This window comes from Triticum aestivum, chromosome 1A (assembly GCF_018294505.1).
Source record: "Triticum aestivum cultivar Chinese Spring chromosome 1A, IWGSC CS RefSeq v2.1, whole genome shotgun sequence".
Taxonomy (NCBI): domain Eukaryota; kingdom Viridiplantae; phylum Streptophyta; class Magnoliopsida; order Poales; family Poaceae; genus Triticum; species Triticum aestivum.
Genome location: NC_057794.1, coordinates 22,869,713 through 22,891,316, shown reverse-complemented (window position 1 = coordinate 22,891,316; position 21,604 = coordinate 22,869,713). Strand labels below are relative to the sequence as shown.

Here is a 21,604-nt window from a genome sequence, read left to right as displayed (position 1 = left end):
TCTTTTCTATCATATTGTTTCTATCAAGTTTAAAGTGGGGAAAAGAAAAGAGACGTGAACTCTTTTTTAGCCGACTGGAGTTAGGAGTACATGTCAAAGAGGATGCATCTTTTCGGTCGATTCTTTTTGTCATCAAGTTATTAATTGGTTACGGAAGTGTAAAAAATTGGTCGCTCACAAACATTAAAACTTAATGCATGGCTGTTAAAATAAATAATTAACACATGCAGTTTCATTAATAAACAAATCAAAAAATGTACAGTGGATGAAAATAAATAACGTGATTATTTTCATAAAAAATAATGAGGTATAATGTGAATACGCACAATTTTTCTAGATCCACAATCCGTACACTTTCATATGCCCTATGTTTGAGCATGACTATAGCTTGAGAAGAAAAGTTAGTGCAAGTTTGGAAACTCCATCGTGTGGCAATTGCTTCACTTTACTTTGTTTCAGTCCGCAAATATTAATGGGGTAAAATACCATTTTATTTTATAAGTACAAACACAATTAGTGCATGGCCAGTCACAAACGATAAAACTTTTTTTGCAGGGTAACAAACATTAAAACTTAATGCATGATCGGTTAAATTAAATAATTAACAAATGCAGTTTGATTAATACAAAATAAAAAAATGTATAGTGGATTAAGATAAATAACATGATTTTTCCCAGAGTAAATAGCAATAATATGACGGTGGGAAGGAGGATAGGCGGTGACATAGATGGGCGTCATGTTGAACAAAAGGACGTGGACCTATGGAGATCTTGAGACCATGCTTATTGAGATAGGGGCATGCGTACTTTTTCTCCCGTTGCAACGCACGGGCATTTTTTCTAGTATATTACAAATCTTGTATGCTTTATATGCCATTTCATATCATTTTTGTGGACAAACCTATTAACTTAGTGCCCAGTGTCAGTTTCTGTTTTTTTTTGTCTATTTCTTCGTTTCACGAACGAGGTCCAAACACGATGAAATTTTACGGTGTTTTTTTGACCAAAAGAGACACTAGGGGTGTGTTTGGTTTCTATCACGAAGCGGAATGTCATGGGTTGGTTCCATCCCGAGGGCCTGTTCCTGTGTTTAGATTGGCGAAGGAACCAGAATCCACTGATTCCAGAGAACGGCATATTCCCTGTTTATGCCGAACCTGGGCGTTCCTCCGAATCGGCCGGACCACGCGGAACGCCTCACTCGCGCCTCTCTCTCCCTTTCTCCCTGACTCACCCACCCGGCGCCCCGACCACGCGGAAGTGCAGCCTCGTCAGCGTCTCCCGCCCCTCGTCCTCCCCCACCCCCCACCTCGACCAAGGATCTGGCGGAAGAAGGAGGCGAGCACTCTGCTCCATGGCGGTAGATCCATCAGCGGAACGAGGCTGGGAGGCCACGCTGCTGCCGCACTCGCGCGTCACACTGGGAAACACCGCGCTGCCGCTCTTGACCTACGTTTTAAATAGCGGGCTATGGCATTTAGCGGCGACCCTTAAAAACAGCTATAGCTGGGCTATAGCGGCAAATTGTACGTGAAATCATTTAACGGCAACACCCTCAAACAGCTATAACGGAGCTATAGCGGGGCTATAGCCGGCTATTTAAAACTATGCTCTTGACGGACCAGAAGCTCCAAGCGCTGCCCCTGACGGGGTAGGCAATCCAAACGCCGCCGTTCGTGAGGAGGCACAAGTGTGCGTGTGGCGTAGTGACAGCAAGGCCGCCGCTGTTGATCTTCTGGATTGCACTGGTAGAAAAAGGGCCTATAGTCCCGGTCGTAAGGGCCTTTAGTCCCGGTTCCTGAACCGGGACTAAAGTGTCGGTACTAATGCTCTGTACCTTTAGTCCCGGTTCAATCCAGAACCGGGACTAATGGGCCTCCACGTGGGCAGTGCGCAGAGCCCAGGCAGGAGACCCTTTGGTCCCGGTTGGTGGCACCAACCGGGACCAATAGGCATCCACGCGTCAGCATTTCTGTGGCTGGGGGTTTTGTTTTTTTTAAAGGGGGGGGGGTTGGGGGTTTTGGGGGGTTAATTTAGGTGTTTCATATATTGTATTAGCTAGCTATAATTAATAGAGAGAAGTGTCCTCTCTTACGTCCGTGCTTGGTCGACGCTACGTACTATACATACGTATAGAGAGAACTAGACACGCTAGTTAGCTAGTAAGAAAACGAAGGAAATAGAAGATCGTCATGAACATATATGCATACAGAGAGAAGTGATATCGACCACCTCTCCTTCTCCGAGAGATTGGTCGAACAACAAGTTCTCGTATATCTATCCGACACTACCGGCTACATATATACAATAATTATCTCTTACAAATATAATCATATGGACTCATGGTCCACATAGTATTCTCCGTCTTCAGCGATCACTTGGTCAAGAAAGAATGCCGCCAATTCCTCTTCAAATTGCTCGCATGCGAGCTGGTGCTAGGAGTTCATCCCGCTTCCGAAACATCTAATTTGAAGAAGGGGGTCAATACATATATATATATATATGAATGAATGAAACTCAATACAAATGATGGTAATAAAATAAAATTGTAAATGTTGTTATTTACGTACTTCATATTGTTCATCAGAGTACCCGCCCCGCTCACAGGTCATGTGGCGGATGGACTCGCAGACGTAGTATCCACAGAAATCATTCCCTTTTTCCTGCCACAACCACTTTACAAGAAATAGAGGTTAATCAAACTGATAAGCAAGAATACTAAATGGTATTGATGAAACTAGCGCTTGAATCACTAGGAGATGCGCGGAACATGCTACTATAGTACTTACTTTCGGGTGTCTAAATTCCAGCTCTTTCGGCAGTCCCGGAACTTTTCTAGTGAATTTTGTCCAAACTCTGTCGGACAAAGAACACAATTACTTGATATCAGGAAATGAACAAAGTTGCTGATATGGTGAATAATGATCGATTTAACTTACTTCTTGAGGATTTCAGTTATGTTCGCATACTCCTGGGGATCTTTTCGTTTAGAGTCCAAGACGGTTACTACTCCCTGCTCAAGCCTAATCTCTAGGAGAATATAGTGGAAACTGCACACGCATGCATAACTCATCAATTACATTACTATAACCTGGACTAATATATAAGGGAAACCGAATATGCACAAAACAGTAACACTCACTTGAAGTTGTAAGGAAAGAGTATTATATCTTTGTTTTCATTTTTTTGAATGATCGTAGCAAGTTGGCCTCGGTATCTCCGGGACGATGTTGAACCTTAGTTGCATCTATGAGATATGTGTTAACGAACCCAATATCACCGATTTGTCTTTTCTTTAATTCGGCGATCTTCATTCTGCATAATATAGTGAGGATAATTATAAATACATGCAATGAAAGAGATGAGCTATATAGAGAGACTTAATGACAGAAGTAGTGGGTGCTTTCAACTTCCCATCTTTCTTTCGGTTCTCACTGTGCCATCACATCAACTTGGCATGCTCTTCGTTTTTGAACAGACGTTTCAACCGTGGTATTATAGGAGCATACCACATCACCTTCGCAGGAACCCTCTTCCTGGGGGGCTCGCCGTCAACATCACCAGGGTCATCTCGTCTGATCTTATACCGCAATGCACCGCATACCGGGCATGCGTTCAGATCCTTGTATGCACCGCTGTAAAGGATGCAGTCATTAGGGCATGCATGTATCTTCTCCACCTCCAATCCTAGAGGGCATACGACCTTCTTTGCTGCGTATGTACTGTCGGGCAATTCGTTATCCTTTGGAAGCTTCTTCTTCAATATTTCCAGTAGCTTCTCAAATCCTTTGTCAGCCACAGCATTCTTTGCCTTCCACTGCAGCAATTCCAGTACGGTACCGAGCTTTGTGTTGCCATCTTCGCAATTGGGGTATAACCCTTTTTTGTGATCCTCTAACATGCAATCGAACTTCAGCTTCTCCTTTTGACTAATGCATTGCGTCCTTGCATCGACAATGACCTGGCAGAGATCATCATCATCGGGCACATCGTCTGGTTCCTCTTGATCTTCAGCAGCTTCACCCGTTGCAGCATCATTGGGCACATCGTCTGGTTCCTCTTGATCTTCACCAGCTCCCCCCGTTGCAGCATCGCCGTATTCAGGGGGCATATAGTTGTCATCGTAGTCTTCTTCTTCGCCGTCTTCCATCATAACCCCTATTTCTCCGTGCCTCATCCAAACATTATAGTGTGGCATGAAACCCTTATAAAGCAGGTGGGAGTGAAGGATTTTCCGGTTAGAGTAAGACCTCGTATTCCCACATTCAGTGCATGGACAACACATAAAACCATTCTGCTTGTTTGCCTCAGTCGCATCGAGAAACTCATGCACGCCCTTAATGTACTTGCGGGTGTGTCTGTCACTGTACATCCATTGCCGGTTCATCTGCGTGCATTATATATAATTAAGTGTCCAAATTAATAGAAGTTCATCATCACATTAAAACCAAAGTGCATACATAGTTCTCATCTAACAACATATAGCTCTCCAGTGCATCTAATTAATTAAACCATACATTGAAACTATTTAAAACATTTCAATGCGAAAACAAATGCGATCATAATCGCAACCAAGGTAATAATTGATCCAACGGCATAATGATACCAAGCCTCGGTATGAATGGCATATTTCTAATCTTTCTAATCTTCAAGCGCATTGCATCCATCTTGATCTTGTGATCATCGACGACATCCGCAACATGCAACTCCAATATCATCTTCTCCTCCTCAATTTTTTTTATTTTTTCCTTCAACAAATTGTTTTCTTCTTCAACTAAATTTAACCTCTCGACAATAGGGTCGGTTGGCATTTCCGATTCACATACATCCTAGATAAATAAAATCTATGTCACGTTGGTCGGCATAATTTTCATAAACAATAAATGAACCAATAGTTATAAAGATAATATACATACCACATCCGAATCATAGACAGGACGAGGGCCGACGGGGACGGATACCAAAACCATCGCACTATATAAGATGCAATAATAAATGTAAGAAAAATGATACAAGTATCTATCTAAACATACAAGTAAGAATATTTTTCCTTTCAGAAAGAAGATAAGAACAAGAGGCTCACCACGGTGGTGTTGGTGATGAGATCGGCGCGGGTGATCGACGGCGGTGAAGACGGGCACGGGGCGTGACGGACCGCTAAATCTAGACAAATCTCGAGGAAAATGGAGCTTGGAGGTCGAGTTTCGAGAGGAGAAAGCTCAAGTAGTGTGGCTCGGGCATTCCATCGAACACCTCATGTGCATAGGAGGTGAGCTAGAGCACCACAAAGCCCTCTCCCCCTCGGCCAGAAAAAACAGAGCACTGTGCTCTGCTCTTGCGCGAGGGGGTATATATAGGCACCTCATTGGTCCCGGTTGGTGACATGAGCCGGGACTAAAGGGGAGCCTTTGGTCCCGGTTCAAGCCACCAACTGGGACCAATGGTGGTGGGCCAGGAGCGAGGCCCATTGGTCCCGATTCATCCCACCAACCGGGACCAAAAGGTCCAGATGAACCGGGACCAATGGCCCACATGGCCCGGCCGGCCCCCTGGGCTCACGAACTGGGATCAATGCCCACATTGGTCCCGGTTCTAGACTGAACCGGGACTAATGGGCTGACCCGGCCTGGACCAAAGCCCTGTTTTCTACTAGTGTTGGAGGAGCAAGGCTGCGGTCAAGACTGGACTAGCAAGCTGCATTTTTTGCTTGTAGCAATCAGATCAGATGCAGACTTTGGTATTTGGGTAGTTCCTGATCTGGAATAGTACAGTTCAATATTTATCTGCTTTTGATTGAAATCCAATTCAATATTTATCTGGAATAGTACAATGATTTCTTTGGAGATCTATTCGATGTAATTCTCGTAGTGTGTTTGTTGGAATTTGATTAATTGTGGGTTTATGATCAGTATTCATTGAAAGTATTTGAGTCTTTTCTAAGATTTATTTATGTGTGATTTTATAGCCTTGTATTTCTCTCCGATCTTTCTATCTTCTTCGGCCAATTAAATCGATTTACCTTCAGTGGGAGAGGTGCTTGGTAGTAGGTTCAATCTTGCGGTGTCCTTACTCTGTGACAGAAGGAGTTGCATGGCACGTATTTGTATTGTTGCTACTAAGGATAAAACAACGGGGTTCAAACATATTATTTGATATTACTTTGTCTACATTATGTCATCATGCTTAAAGCATTACTTGGCTTGTCATGAACTTAATACTTTGAGATGCATGCTGGATAGGGGTCTTGGGGTGAAGTCATAGTAGTAGGCGTCAGTAAATTTAATGGTCTACTTATCATGAACGTAATGTCTATATATTGATCATGCCATGAATAAACATAATAACTATGTGTTATTCTGTCAATTGCCAAACAATAATTTGTCTACCCAACCTTTGCTATGCTCATGAGAGAGATGCCTCTAGTGAACCTATGGCCTCGGGTCCATCTTCCATATTTACTAAAACCCTAAAAAATGCTCATTGTTTTTATTTTGTTCTATTTATCTACCACTATCAGATTTAATCCTTGCAATTGGCGAGAACAAGGGGATTGACAACCCTCTAACCTTCGTTAGGTGCAAGCATTTGCTTTGTGTGTGTAGGTACCGCTTATCTTGTTTGTGTGGTGTCTCCTACTAGTTTGACAAATCTTGGTTCTTAACTGAGGGAAATAATATGTGCTACTATACTACATCACCCTTCCTCTTCGGGGAATCCCAACGCCTATCACAACAAGTAGCAGCTCAGCAATGTGCACCATCAATGATCTAATCTATTCAGTAATTTGTCGAAAAATCTAACTAAGAGTATGGAAAGCCATAAAACATATTGTCTTCATCAACTGTAAGAGCTAAACCTCCTTAATTAGGGCCTGAGTGGCTGCTTTGTGAAATGCATATTGGTCAATGTTATTACTTTTTGTGATAATCCACAAGTACAAGATATGTCATTCACGTAGGTCAATAGACAGTCGCTAATGAGAAGGGTGAGCAAATAAAGGAAGAAGCAAATAGGTTTGCCCCTATACCTGGCCATGGGCAGCCCGGCTCGGATGGCCCGACCTGACCTTGCCCACGGGCCGGGCCTGGTCCTAGATTTTGAGCTGATGGTCGGGCCGGGTCAGGCTCAGACCCGACGTATTTGCAGTTTAAGGAAGAGTCCAGGCCTGAGGCCCGAGGCTCGACAGGCTTATTGCGTGATGGGTCGGGCTTGGGCCTGATTTTTAGGCCTGACGGCTAGGCGGGCCGGGCTCGGGGCTAGGTTTTCTGCGTCGGGCTTTGGTAGGTCCGGCCCGACGGATGGCCAGGTTTACCCAAACCTAGAACCGTCCCATGTATACAATGCATGTTCATGAAAGCATAAGAGCATCTCCAATAGAAGTATATTTGGAGATGTAAAAGTAGTTCTTTTATAATTTACATCACCACAAAATGCTTTTTACATCCTCAAAAAAGTTTCAACTGCAACAAATGATGTATATTCGGTGATGGAAAACTACTACCACAACAGATGATGTATAATTGGTGATGTAAACAGTTCATACTGTTGAAACTAAACCTACTATGGAAACTGAACCACCGATCAAATGGACAATGCTCGTGCACGCCGCCGGCCAAACTCTTGCGTGCGCCGCTCGCTGCCAAGGAAATCGAGTGCTCTTGATGCTGCCGCTCATCCTTGCCTCCTCCTCTGCTGCACACTGTTAGCTGTTGCCGCCGCTCCTCCTCTGCCCCAGCCACTCCTCCTCGCCTCCTCCTCTGCGGACGCCGCCGGCGGCGGCACAGCCAACACTTCTCCAACACTCCAGATCCCGTAAGTGTCGGCCTCTAGCGCCGCGAGCACAAAGTTGAAGACCTCCTGGAGGCCGACGACCCGGCGGCCGATAGCGTGCCGCGTCACCCGCACGGTCGAGTCGTGGCCTGGGATGGCGTCGAGTTAGAGCAGGATGGCCATGAGTGCCTCCAAGAAGCGCTCGCGCTCGTCATCGCGGAACACCTCATGGACCTCGACGGCCAGGACAACGCGAATCAAGGCGACGTTGAGTCGGCGGAACCGGCGCTGGGGGAGTCGGGAGGCTGAATCTGGCGGTGGTGGGGTGCGGCAGGGTCCGGTTGGAGGGTGGCGTGGCGGCAGGCGGCGTGGAGGTGGTCGCACAGGGGGAGAAAAGGAGGGGAAGTGGCGGTTGGCGCGCGACTGCAGTTTTACATCACGAGGGAGATGGCGATGCAAATTTGCATGTCTAAGTGTTGTATTTTACATCACTTGGAGTAGGTGATGTAAACTTTTTTTACATCTACATCATATGTTGGAGGTGCATTTTTAGGCCTCGAAGATGTAAAAACTCGTTAAGTTTACATCTAGATCTCCAAAGCTCTAAGAATGAGTGACTGGCCGTCAATAAATCGTATTTATTTTAATAAATATCCATTCTCATATCCACTCTACATCATATGTTGGAGAATTTTTTTTAGCTTCAGAAATCTGCGCAGCAGAATGGGGCAAAAAATGTCTGCCGCCCAACTAAAATGTGCTCAGCAGAATTGTTCAGATGACAGACGAGCGTAGCTTCAGAGTTCAGAGCCTTGATAAACGTTCCGGCTCTAGGAATTGCACAAGGGAAGCGAAATCTGAAGATTGCACAACTTCAGTTCCGTCCGTCAGTTACATGTCAACTATGGTCTGTAAAAAAATTAGAGGAATTTGTGCTCATCGTGCCAGATTATGAATGGAGGGTCTCATTGGATCCCAAACAATCCATGAAACAAATTTAGTTCAGTTCCAAATCTGAATAAATCAACAGAGACGAATTCAGTTCAGAAACGCATACTTGATACTAATTCATAAGTCAAGGGGAAGCAAGCGGCTTCCCCTTTGTTGGCGATTACATCAGGGGCGCAGGACACAGAGTGAAACAGCGACTACATCTAACCAAACTGGAACCATCAGTACACCGCAGACACTACTAGGATCTAGGCCTTGGTGGCCTTCTTGGGGGACTTGGTGGCCTTCTTGGGCGACTTGGCGGCGGTGCCGGCCTTCTCAGCCTTCTCGGCGGCCTTCTTGGGGAGCAGCACCGGGTTGATGTTGGGGATCACGCCGCCGTGGGCGATGGTGACGCCGCTCAGCAGCCTCCCGAGCTCCTGGTCGTTGCGGATGGCCAGCAGCAGGTGCCTGGGCACGATCCTCGTCTTCTTGTTGTCCTTGGCGGCGTTCCCGGCCAGCTCCAGCACCTGCAGCACGAGTTTGTTAGCTCGTTCCACGCCGGAGAGAAGTTCATCGGAAGAGAGGGAGGGGGGAAAGATGGTGGTGCTTGCCTCGGCTGCGAGGTACTCGAGGACGGCGGCGAGGTAGACGGGGGCGCCGGAGCCGACGCGCTGGGCGTAGCGGCCCTTCTTGAGGTAGCGCCCGATGCGGCCGACGGGGAACTGGAGCCCGGCCTTGACGGACCGGGTCACCGACTTCTTCCTCGGCCCGCCGAACTTCTTCCCGGCCACCTTCTTCAGCTTGCTGGCGTCCATCGTCGCTTGCTTGCTCCTTGCTGGGACTCCGGCGAGAGGTGGATTCGGTGGCTCGGTGCAGACTGGTTGATGTGGTTTGAGTCTGGAGCGGCCGCGTTCGGGGTTTATATACCCCCGCGCGGGATGGAATGCGGGGGGCGATCCGCGTGACGTGCGGCGCGGGCCGTTGGATGGCGGGGAAGTGGACGGTGGATGTTTGCTCGCGGGGGGCGATCCGCGTGAAGAGGCCACGGGCCAATCAGGAGCGGGAGCGCAAGGCGTGAGGCCGTCTCGTTATCCGCGAGGCTCGGATAGAAATGGACGCCACGTCAAAATGCGTATGTGTGTGCTTTTAGACAACCTCTAACCCACACCCCATCTGGCTTGACAGCTCTTGCTCAAAATACCAATTATCACTTCCTTCTATCTTAAAAACGCCCTCCACCTCCCTCCTACATCGGTCTTTTTCCCTCGATCTGACCTGTTTTTATTTCCAGACTGGCTTCTGGCACCGAGACTTCAATCCCCCACCGAAAACCGCCGCCTGCCCCTCTCCCAATCTAGAAATAAGCTTTCGCGTCGTTTTATATATAAAGTAACACAATCAAACTGATACAAGTTGATTTTGGGCAATAAAAAAACTCATACAAGTTGATGAGAAGCCTCTCTTACAAAGTAGATCAAAGTTAAAACAAGAGTACTACATCCATTCGGGTTTAAAAGTCCGTCCGGCCACGATTGCACGTCCATCATTCTAAGTTCTCTCATAATATGTTTCGTGTTTGTTCATTGGGTTTAGTTGGGGCAACGCCCGCTGATTGGGCGATTAATTAGCAAGGGGAGGGGCGAGACTGCATAAGGGAATTAATTGCTTGGGCGATTTAAAAAGGATCTTCATCTCCATCTTAGGGCATCTCCAATAGTTTGTATGTTAGCTTGTTGATAAAATATGCCATGTCATCTTCCAACACCTTAACATATAACAACTCCAATGGGTTGCATCTAGTTTGCCCGATAGGATGTGAGATAATAAACAAGGTGCTCACTCATTCTACATTGGAGCTTGTGCAAGAGGTGTTGGTTCATGTACATACAACATCTCTCTCTTTCCTCATTTATTGTATGACACATCATCAAAAATCCTATGTGGCAAAGTCTACCAACAACTATCTTACAACCATTAGAGATGCCCTTATGCACCATTGGTGTATGTGGCAATCATTGCACGTGGAATTTAAATGTTTTTTGTAATTGCCCAAAGTTAATGTTTCACATTGGCCTCAGAGTTGAGCTAATTACGCTTTTGATATATAAACTTGCATTCATTAAACCTACAACTTACGTTTCGGGTACATCCAAGTATATTTCATTCATTTGCCGTTACGTCTTTGTTAAACTCTGCACGCCAGATGGCCCACATTCCACACCTGCGCATGAGGCACGCCTGTCAGTGGCAAAGACAGAAATACAAATCCAAAAAAAAAAAACAATTTCTGCCCACTGGCCGAAATTGACACGTTAGAGATGGTTGTAAACTGAAGCAATCATGCTCCTTTCACTCCATCTAAGATAAATGAGATGACCATGTACACATCAGTCCAGATTCAGCATTTGGATCTGACATAGGGAACAGATGAACTCTGCAATTAGTGCCAGATGGTTAATCATGGGACTTCATCTGATCCTTAGGGCGCCTCTAGAATTTCAGCCTTTCTAATCTTACACGAATTTGACATTTACTGATATGTAGTATACCTTATATGTAGTATGTTTTCCTCTTCCAAGACATGAAAATATGATTTACTCTGGCTGAAATCATGGAGATATGGCCTACTTTTATCAGCCAAATCGGTGTTGTTGATAGCTATCAAATAGCACAACATTTGTAATGTCATATTTATTTTCCTGTCATTTTTGTTTATTATTCCAAACAGGCTCCGTTCGCGGTCAGGCAAGGCTTTTGCCTTCGTCTAGGAGCCAGCGGGGTTGGGGATCCCCGGATCTCGTCGGGGTCGCGGGCTATGGTGGCTGGAGGTCCATCGGCACTGGTCATTTGGGTCCTCAGATAGGCGATGGATGCAGGGAGACAAAGACCCTTTTTCTTCCTTGTTGGTATGATTTGCTGATGTTGTTCTTCTCCTTCCTCTGCGATGATGCTGGTGGGAGATCCTACTTTGCCCGGGCGGATGGCCCGGCCGCGGTGTTTGACCGGTCGGATGACTCGAGTTCTCTTCCTTCCGGAAGGGACACTTTTCGTGGTACTCCGGAGATCTTCTTGCGTTAGGGTTGTCTTAGGGTACTCTAGGTGTTCATAGTCCTTTGTGTTTGGGTTTCAGTGTACTTGTAAGAGTCAACTACTTTGTACATGATATGAATGATAAAATTCTCAAAAATAAATAAATCAAAATAGGTGTCGCACGAGGGTTTGTGCAATATATTTTTTCTCCTTTTCAGTTTTATGAGAAACGACAGATGGTGCAGTGGCTAACACCTTTTACACCTATAGCTTGTTGTCTGACGTTGCTGGTTTGATTCATGCTGACTGCACTTCTTTTTGCTGAACTTTAGTTTTTTAATTTCTGTTTTTTTAAACATGATCAAATTTTGAGAAAAGAAACATTTTCTAAAACTACAAAACATTTATTGAATTTGTGAATAAATTTAAACAATCTGAAATTCTATTTTTCTAATAACAATTTTTTTATGAAAAGAAGCGAACATGTATAACATTCAACACAAACCCTAGCTTGAACATGTATGTTAGAAACATAAACAACAACATGAACATGATCCTAGCTTGAACATGAACATGCCATCCGTCAACATGATTCTAGCATGAACACAACTAGTAGCATGAACACATATCATAGGACACACTAGCAGTAGCACAAAAAAATCATCCTAGCACACACACTGTACAAAACAAGAACAAAGATTGAATTCGATTGGGATCGCATCCAATCGGATATGCTAGAATCCTATCGAATCAACTAACTACTAGCACATGTCTAAGAAATAAACCTCTAATCTACATCCACGAGCAAGCATTGAGTGGGTTTGACTCATCGGAGCACGCGCAGCCACGACGAACCGAGGCCGGGGTGAAAACCCCGGCGGGAAGGAGAGAGGTGGCCGAGCAAAGCAGGAGCCGGCCCTGGTGACGGCCTGCGGCATCGGCCCCGTGCTCAAAGCCACGCCGGAGGTCGAGAAGGACGGCCCACCGACAGGAGAAAACCCTTGGACAAGGGTCAAGAAAACCCCAGTGCCCAATGGGGTCCCAAGAAGGGGCGGCTTCATGGACGACGCTGGCGCCGAGCCCAGGACCACGAGGTCCGGAATCGGCGGCGGAGCAGGAGCGGCCGGCACCGCATTGGCCGGCGCTGGTGGTGGCCAGCAGCAGATGGGGGACGGCGCTCGCAGCGCTGACGCCAGGTCGCGGCCCGAGTTCTGGAGCCCTACCAGCCAGCGCTCCTGAATGCTGGCGGTGCGCTGGTCGACGGGGGTCAGAGGGCGGCGCGGTGGTGCGCGAGGCAGAGCCATCAAAGGAGAGAAGAGGGAGGGGCGGTGAGGGAGAGAGGGAGCGGTGAGAACAGTGCGACTGGGTGGTGACAGGAGAGTGGGGGGCGAGTTATGAGACGTTCCCTTCGTCTCCCGTGCTGCCCGAGGCGTGCAACTGCCGATTCGGCAGTTTTCGCCGGGCCAGGCTGCGGGCTGCTTTAAGGTCCATGTGGGCCAGAAACCACATGCTGCCCAGACAATCAAACAGGTCGCGCACATCCCACGCGGGTCTGGTTGGGCTGCATGCGGGCAATCAAACACGCCCCAAATGTTTTTTAAGAAACAAACCAACCAGTTCTTTTAGGCTACAAACCTTGCCAGTTGGCGACCGAGCGATATAATGAACCCCACTAGCGTGACCCGGCGAGTGGCTTTTCGGCGGGGCTTGTTGGCTTCAGTGCCGACGCTACATGGCGATTTGGGCGCCTTAGGTGGTATTTGGTTCTCTAGTCCTAAGACTTTTTCTAGTCTCTGTGACTTTTTGAAAAAAGACTCTTAAGGAGGTGCTTTTAAGGACTTTTAACAAAAAGTCTAAAAAAAGTCTCACGCTGTTTGGTTTGCTAGGAATTTTTTCTAGTCTCAACACAAAAAAGTCCCTGGAACCAAGCACCCCCTTAAGCGCTGACTAAGAGCACTCGTCAGTAAAAACTTTTTTTGTATGTCACGCTGACACTCCCATTCTTTGTTGCTTCTAATGTGTCGGCCCATGTATTTCTTTTTCACCTACTAGAAGATTTGAGAATTATCTAGAAGATTCCCTGTGGTTACTCCTACTAGGATTTTCTCGTTTTTGGACCTGATTTTATTTTTTTCTTTTCACCTTTTAAAATTTCATAAATATTTTTTCATTCAATTCTTTAGCAAATATGTATTTTTTTCCAAATTCAATATTTTCTTTTAAAATTCAGGATTTTCCCCAATATGTGCATTTAAAAAAAATGAACTTCTTTGTAATTTAGGGAAAAATTACTAGTCACAAACTTTTCCAAATTTGTGATCACTTGAATTTTACGTATTTTTCAAATCCCTGACTATTATTTTTAAAATTTGCAATCATTTAAATTCTTTCAAAGTTGTATTTTTTTTCAAATCTATGAACATTTATGAAATCATGTTTCTGTACAAATTCATGCACTTTTCCCAATCCAATTACATTTTTCGAAGTTGACAAAGAGTATTCAAATTTACAATTTTCTTAAATTTCGTGATTTTTTTAATTCAAGATTTTTAAATTTTATGAATTATTTTTACTTAAAGAAGCAGTTGTTTTTGTTCTAAGAATCCTTTTAGTGAACTAACAACAATATACCTACTGCAGGAAAGTAGAAGCGAGAAAAAGCTAGCGATAGAGCAAGCTTTACTGGGCCAGGTCCATGCGGGCGACGCCCTGGGCTTTCGTTCGCCAACTGACGGCTTAAGAGGACTCTTCTTTTACTAGTAAGCATGCACGTGCAACGCACGTCTCAAACGTAAAACAGATGAATTCACATAATATAAAAAAATAAACGTTTTTAAAAATATAAATCAAATAGATACACAATGTTTGATGTCGCTCAAATTGTATTTTCAAAAGAGAGACACAATAGTGGTTATGTTGCTGCATATAATAATAGCAGGAAAATATCCTCATTTAAATAAAATCGCAATTATTTATTAATCAGCAATTGTTTTTAAAAATATAGTCTTCTCTTCGAGTGTAGCCAGGAAAAAAAAGTATAAACTGCCTTACGGTGCAATTATATTGTTCAAGATGCTTAATTCTCGAATCTTATTTTATTCTACTAATCTGCATAGCAAAATATATATTTGTACTAATTTGGATCAAATTATATATATTTTTTGGTTGTGTGGACTGCCAAAATTATATAGCTAGCTACCTACTATGGATAATAGGAAATAGAAGATGATATGTGACTACAACGACTTCTATATGAAATAAAGATGATTTACAAGAACTAATTGAAATGTAAAAGGGCTAAAAGAAATCCAATAATTATCATGATAGAAAATATTTATCCGGTTTTGTATGTGTTTATGCGTTGGCAACCATACTAACTTACAATGATGTAAGACACTTTGTACGTATAGAAACTGAAATGAGTTATGAAGAAAAATAAAGATGGAAGGAAAAGTATTCTAGAATATTTGTCAAGCTTAACCTTATCAAGCTTTTAGGTCAGCTTCTAAATTACAAAAAAAATGATAAATCCTCAAATAAAAAAGAGCCAACAATTTGGAACATGCTACAAAATTGGTGAAGATAGAAAGCATTCATCCTCTTTTTCCTTGTCGTAAGGAGTAGCTTCAGCATACATTTGTAACAGTGTAATACCTGATCCGGAAAACGTTATTCATTATTATTATTGGAGGAAAGAGGCGTGCAGACAAAGAAAGAGAGGCGGTGCAAATAAGGCCTTAAACAGCATGTCTTCAAGTTTGATGACTGCAGATATGTTGGATCATTCGAAACTGTACAAGTATATAAGAACAAATATATGTGCCAAAATAGCGAAAGGTATTTGGTTTCTCTGTCATGAAACAAAATAAATCTGACTGAGTACAATTTATATGATTTCTCTGTACCAATATACGGCAGCTGTATTAGGACAGATCCTTTGAAGGATCTATTTATTGGAACTCAGTCGGATTAGTTTCTTCATTGGATCCTTCTGTATGGTAAAATTCTCTTTATTGGAACACAGTAGAGATTGCATACCTTTACAGAACAGCGAGAGATATTCTCTAACAACAGTTACGGAGTCATGTGACCCATTTTAGATGTATAGAATCATGTAACTGAAATAGTAGTACATCTTCAATATCTTGCCTCCTACTGAATCTTACATAATTTACTGGATTGCTATGCAATTATGTCAAAGTGACGCGTGTAAAGTTTTCTCTAAGAATGAATCATATATTCTGATTTCCAACCTATCCCTAGAGATAGTGCCTAGGCAGGTGCAACCCATCTTAATTTCCGGTAAAGCAACGTCATACGTAAAACACACACTGATCAAATAGCACAAATAAGGCAATTCTAATCAAGGGGATGGCGTTACCTCTTGATACGGTCCAGTTTAATGCATATGGTGGTGCGAAGTAAAGCCCAAGGAAGCCGACATGAACATGAGAAGTAATCATGGGAAATAGACTCTGCATCTTGACTTCTTCAATATGCCTCTTGATCCTACTTTGTAAGACAAGATTGTTGCATTCTTATGCACGTGCCATATATAATTACACATTTTCAATACAGCAATCGTCAATCTAAGATAATTTCAAATCTATAATTCTAGATTGGTTGAAACCCCACGATTCTTATTTAATATGTAATGCACGTGCACCCACTGAACAGACACTTTGTCGGTGTGGGTGCTGCGAACAGAGCTGAAGTCAACGCGGATGCCGATGGTTGTCGGAGAGCATGCCCTGGACGTGGATGAAGTCGTCGCAGTAGCGGCAGAAGAGCGCCTGGCCTCCAGGCAGAAGACGATGGTGTTGGAAATATGCCCTAGAGGCAATAATAAAAGCATTATTATTATATTTCCTTGTTCATGATAATTGTCTTTATTCATGCTATAATTGTGTTATCCGGAAATCGTAATACATGTGTGAATAACAGACACCAACATGTCCCTAGTAAGCCTCTAGTTGACTAGCTCGTTGATCAACAGATAGTCATGGTTTCCTGACTATGGACATTGGATGTCATTGATAACGAGATCACATCATTAGGAGAATGATGTGATGGACAAGACCCAATCCTAAACATAGCATAAAGATCGTATAGTTCGTTTGCTAGAGTTTTTCCAATGTCAAGTATCTTTTCCTTAGACCATGAGATCGTGTAACTCCCGGATACCGTAGGAGTGCTTTGAGTATACCAAACGTCACAACGTAACTGGGTGACTATAAAGGTAGACTACGGGTATCTCGGAAAGTATCTGTTGGGTTGACACGGATCAAGACTGGGATTTGTCACTCCGTATGACGGAGAGGTATCACTGGGCCCACTCAGTAATGCATCATCATAATGAGCTCAAAGTAACCAAGTGTATGGTCACGGGATCATGCATTACGGTACGAGTAAAGTGACTTGCCGGTAACGAGATTGAACGAGGTATTGGGATACCGACGATCGAATCTCGGGCAAGTAACATATCGATTGACAAAGGGAATTGCATATGGGGTTGCTTGAATCCTCGACATCGTGGTTCATCCGATGAGATCATGGTGGAGCATGTGGGAGCCAACATGGGTATCCAGATCCCGCTGTTGGTTATTGACCGGAGAGTCGTCTCGGTCATGTCTGCCTGTCTCCCGAACCCGTAGGGTCTACACACTTAAGGTTCGGTGACGCTAGGGTTGTGAAGATATGTATATGCAGTAACCCGAATGTTGTTCGGAGTCCCGGATGAGATCCCGGACATCACGAGGAGTTCCGGAATGGTCCGGAGGTAAAGAATTATATATATAAAGTGCTATTTCGGCCATCGGGACAAGTTTCGGGGTCACCGGTATTGTACCGGGACCACTGGAAGGGTCCCGGGGGTCCACCGGGTGGGGCCACCTGCCCCGGGGGGGCACATGGGCTGTAGGGGGTGCGCCTTGGCCTATATGGGCCAAGGGCACCAGCCCCAAAAGGGCCCATGCGCCTAGGGTTTGGGGGAAACCCTAAAGGAGGGCGCCCCCTTGCTTGGGGGGCAAGCCCCCCACCCCTTGGCCGCCGCCCCCCCCCTAGGAGATTGGATCTCCTAGGGCCGGCTCCCCCCCTAGACACCCCTATATATAGTGGGGGAGATGGAGGACATCATACCTCAGTCTTTGGCACCTCCCTCTCCCCTGTTACATCTCTCTCTCTCTCGTAGTATAGGCGAAGCCCTGCTACTGTGACGCCCTGCATCCACCACCATGCCGTCGTGCTGCTGGGTCTTCATCAACTTCTCCTCTCCCCTTGCTGGATCAAGTAGGAGGAGACGTCACGCTGACCGTACGTGTGTTGAACACGGAGGTGCCGTCCGTTCGGTGCTAGGATCTCCGGTGATTTGGATCACGTCGTGTACGACTACTTCGTCCCCGTTCTTTGAACGCTTCCGCTCGCGATCTACAAAGGTATGTAGATGCATCCGATTACTCGTTGCTAGATGAACTCATAGATGGATCTTTGTGAAGCCGTAGGAAAATTTTTGTTTTCTGCAACGTTCCCCAACAGATGGCGGCGATGGCACGTGTGTTCCCGAAGGAAGACGAAGCTCCTTGCGCTTCCCCCATCGTGGCTAGCGTGCATGATGGCGGCAGGCGGCTCGCGATTAGCTTCCTAATAGGATGGATGCGTCCGAGATAAATTTTTTAATAGGATGGATTTGTCTGAGATTAGTTTCCTAACATGATGGATGCACTCTGATTTAGTTTTCTAGAATAGGATGCACCCGTGATTATTAGTTTCCTAATTGCTCAGGCGTGGAGTTTCATATTTTCCTCCACGGTGGAGTACGACCAGTCAATGTAAATTACTAAGTGCACACAGAAAATAGTTTAGGTTAAGGCTAACCGTTAGATTGATTTTAGTGGGCCTAATCGTGCGGTGGTATTGGATTTGTGTACGCTTTGTGGGGTGTGCTTTAAAAAGTTTTTATTTGATTATTTAATAGCAGTATAGATAATAACCCTATATAAAAAAGATGAATTGCTCAAAAAAATTATAAAAAGCGGAATTGCTCAAAAAAAGAAAAATGAGGAGGACTCTTTTTTCAAGAGGTGCAATTAGGCGCCTTGAGCGCAAGGAAACTTACCTGGCGCACACTAGCTATCTTATTGGGCCACACGTCACTACTCCTCTTTCGCTCGTTCGCACGTACTACTCGTTTTGTCGTTCGGTGCAGTTTTTTTTCCGGTTCATTGGAAAAGGTTCATGATTTGGAAAAAAATCATGAATTTCAGAAAACCACAAATTGTAAAAAAGCTCACAATATTAATAAAACATTCACGAATTTGAAAACAGTTTGTGAATATGTTTTCAATCAAATTTAAACCAACCGAAATAAAAAATATCAAATGGAAAAATAACAAAAAATAACCTAACCCTCAATCAAATTTAACCCACCATTGCTTGCGAGAGGAGTTTCCCTTTGTACCCTAGTCTGACCCATAGGGAGTCACATGTGGGCAACACAAGCGTCCTACTCAGAACGGGCGACACATATTAACACCCAATCATTACATGTCTCCCATTATCCATAGTGCTCTCCAATATAAAAACTTGAAAAGACCCGAACTCGCATCGTCTCCATTTGATTGAAGAGAAGGAAAACCAATATCCTCAATACCTATTGAGGGAATCCCAAATTTGCGGAGCGCACCCTTGCTGACACGGTTAAATCCATGATGCCTTCGTATGGAGGGCTGACCCCAACTCCATGATGGCCCCACCCTCCTCGCCCCCCCACTATTGTTCCCACTATTCCTGTAAGTGCATCTAGTGCCACCCCTAGTTGGTTTTGGAGTATTGACAACAAACCTAGTTGAGGGACTAATGTGTTTGTGAGAATTGCAGGATAACACAGGTAGAAGTCCCTCATGATTCGGTTTCACTATCAAAGATGACCCCTAAAAATGTATGAAGACATTGAAGTCAAAGGTGGTATATGAACATATTCACATTGAAGAATATGACAAGAGAAGACACGATATGAAGCCTATGGAGCTCGAAGACTTAGATCTTTCGTAGTTCTTTTTCTTTTGTGTTGAGTCATAGGAACCACCGTACTGTTAAGTGGGGTCTAAGAGAACCAGTCAGAATGACTGAAGTGATGCCTAAACCTAAACCAAAAAACCTATGTCTTCGAGTGAAGACAATGAGAGCGAATCTTGTCCAGAGTCAGACAAGTCAGCTTTGCTTGTAGCCCAAGTAAAGTTGCCGCGTGAGTTTGAAATCTGACCGTTGGGACACGTGTCAGTTCCTTAGTGACCCAGGGTCATTTCGGACAAATCAGGCCGGGTTGCCAAGTGGCTATAAATAGCCCACCCCCTACAACCATAAACGGTTGGCTGCTCAGATTGAGAGTACGACTTTTGTCGTTTGAGAGCAACCCACCTCGAAGCCTTTGAGAGAGAATTCCTTGTGAGGATAAAAGCCCTAACCACCAGAGCCAGAGAGAATTGGGCATCACTTAAGTCTTCTTGTCTGTGTGATCTGAAGACTTATTACACTTGAGGACTGTGCATCCTCCAGCCGGTTAGGCGTCGCATTCTGAGCTTCCAAGAGACATTGTGGATTGCCAGTGAACGAAGTCTGTGAAGGTTTGGGAGTCTACCTTGAAGACTTACCAGAGTGATTGGGCGAGGTCTATGTGACCTTAGCTCAAGGAGAATACGGTGAGGCCTGGGTGTCCTGAGCTGCGTGTTCAGGACTTGGTGTCCGGGACTGTGTGTCCTAAGGTTTAAGTACCTAGCCGCTCCAACCAAATGTACAGTTGTCACAGCAATTGGAACTGGTCCAACAAATCATTGTCTTCGACGAGTCACTGGTTTCATCTTCACTTCCTTTTACTTACTGATTACTCATTGTGAAGTCATTGCATGTCTTTTCTATCTTTTGTCTTCACAACGTGAGTGTAAGATCTGTTTGGCTTCATAATATCTTTCTACCTGATCCTTATTACACTGCAGCTATTTGTCACTGTGCTTTCACTCTGTTGATACTTGACCATGGCTTGCCTAGTGTAGTCTAACTTCCGCTGCATAGTAATAGGCATATCTCTACTGTTTGTCTTCATAACTTCCACGTTTTGAAGACTTTCATAAAAATCGCCTATTCACCGCCCCTCTAGTCGATATAACGCACTTTCAATTCCTCAAGGGACTACAAATTAAATGTGCATTGATTACAAAAATTAAATAAATCAACAAGAGAAGACCGCTATTTTACCACATTTTATTGATCAAATACTAGATATATTTTTGTTACGTTGATGGTTATTATGTACTTTATCAAATACTTATTTATCACGAAAGTCAAGAGAAAACTATTGTTATTGTTATTATTTAATGGTGGCTTATAGAATGGTGCACTTGTGTTTATGTAACACATTTGTGACATTTTATAAATGTATGACTATTGACTGCAATAGAATTCCTTGAAAATGTTACATAGGTGTTCATGGATGATTTTTCTGTTCCTAAAACCATGTTAGATAATTTCCTATGCAATCTTAACAACATTTTGCAACAATTTGAGGATAGTAATCTTGTGTTGAATTGGAAAAGGTACCACTTCATGACAAACATAGCCCCTCATAGTTCAAATACTAAAAGAGAGAGGAAATATTCAAGAATTAGTCACCAACCGGAAAAGCAAACAAAACTTCAATTAGCTATGAAGTTTTTTAAAAAAGAAACACTAATCAGTTCTAACTTAACAAGTCAAGTTGGATAGGAATACATAACCACATATAGTAGGCTTAATTTGCGGTTATTGAACTGTGTTGTGGTGTGATTATTTTATAATTCGCCGCGGAAAATAGCTACGAAACTATAGATAAGTTTGTTAGC

At 44.1% G+C, this 21,604-nt stretch overlaps 1 protein-coding gene across 1 annotated transcript; it reads right to left on the bottom strand.

The window, feature by feature from the left end:
• Positions 1–8,811: 8,811 nt before the first annotated feature.
• On the bottom strand, positions 8,812–9,599 carry LOC123187377 (histone H2A.2.2-like). The gene is made up of 2 exons (XM_044599228.1): positions 9,314–9,599; positions 8,812–9,229 (listed from the first exon to the last, which is right to left on the bottom strand). The coding sequence occupies exons 1-2, from the start codon at positions 9,515–9,517 to the stop codon at positions 8,969–8,971; spliced, it is 465 nt and encodes a 154-aa protein (XP_044455163.1). The 5' UTR covers positions 9,518–9,599; the 3' UTR covers positions 8,812–8,968.
• Positions 9,600–21,604: the final 12,005 nt, after the last annotated feature.

Excerpts from the sequence above, each read along its gene's own strand:
- LOC123187377 (XM_044599228.1), bottom strand. The coding sequence starts at position 9,517 with ATGGACGCCAGCAAGCTGAAGAAGGTGGCCGGGAAGAAGTTCGGCGGG. Across the intron at positions 9,230-9,313 it reads TCGAGTACCTCGCAGCCGAG|GTGCTGGAGCTGGCCGGGAA; the intron begins GCAAGCACCACC and ends CTCGTGCTGCAG.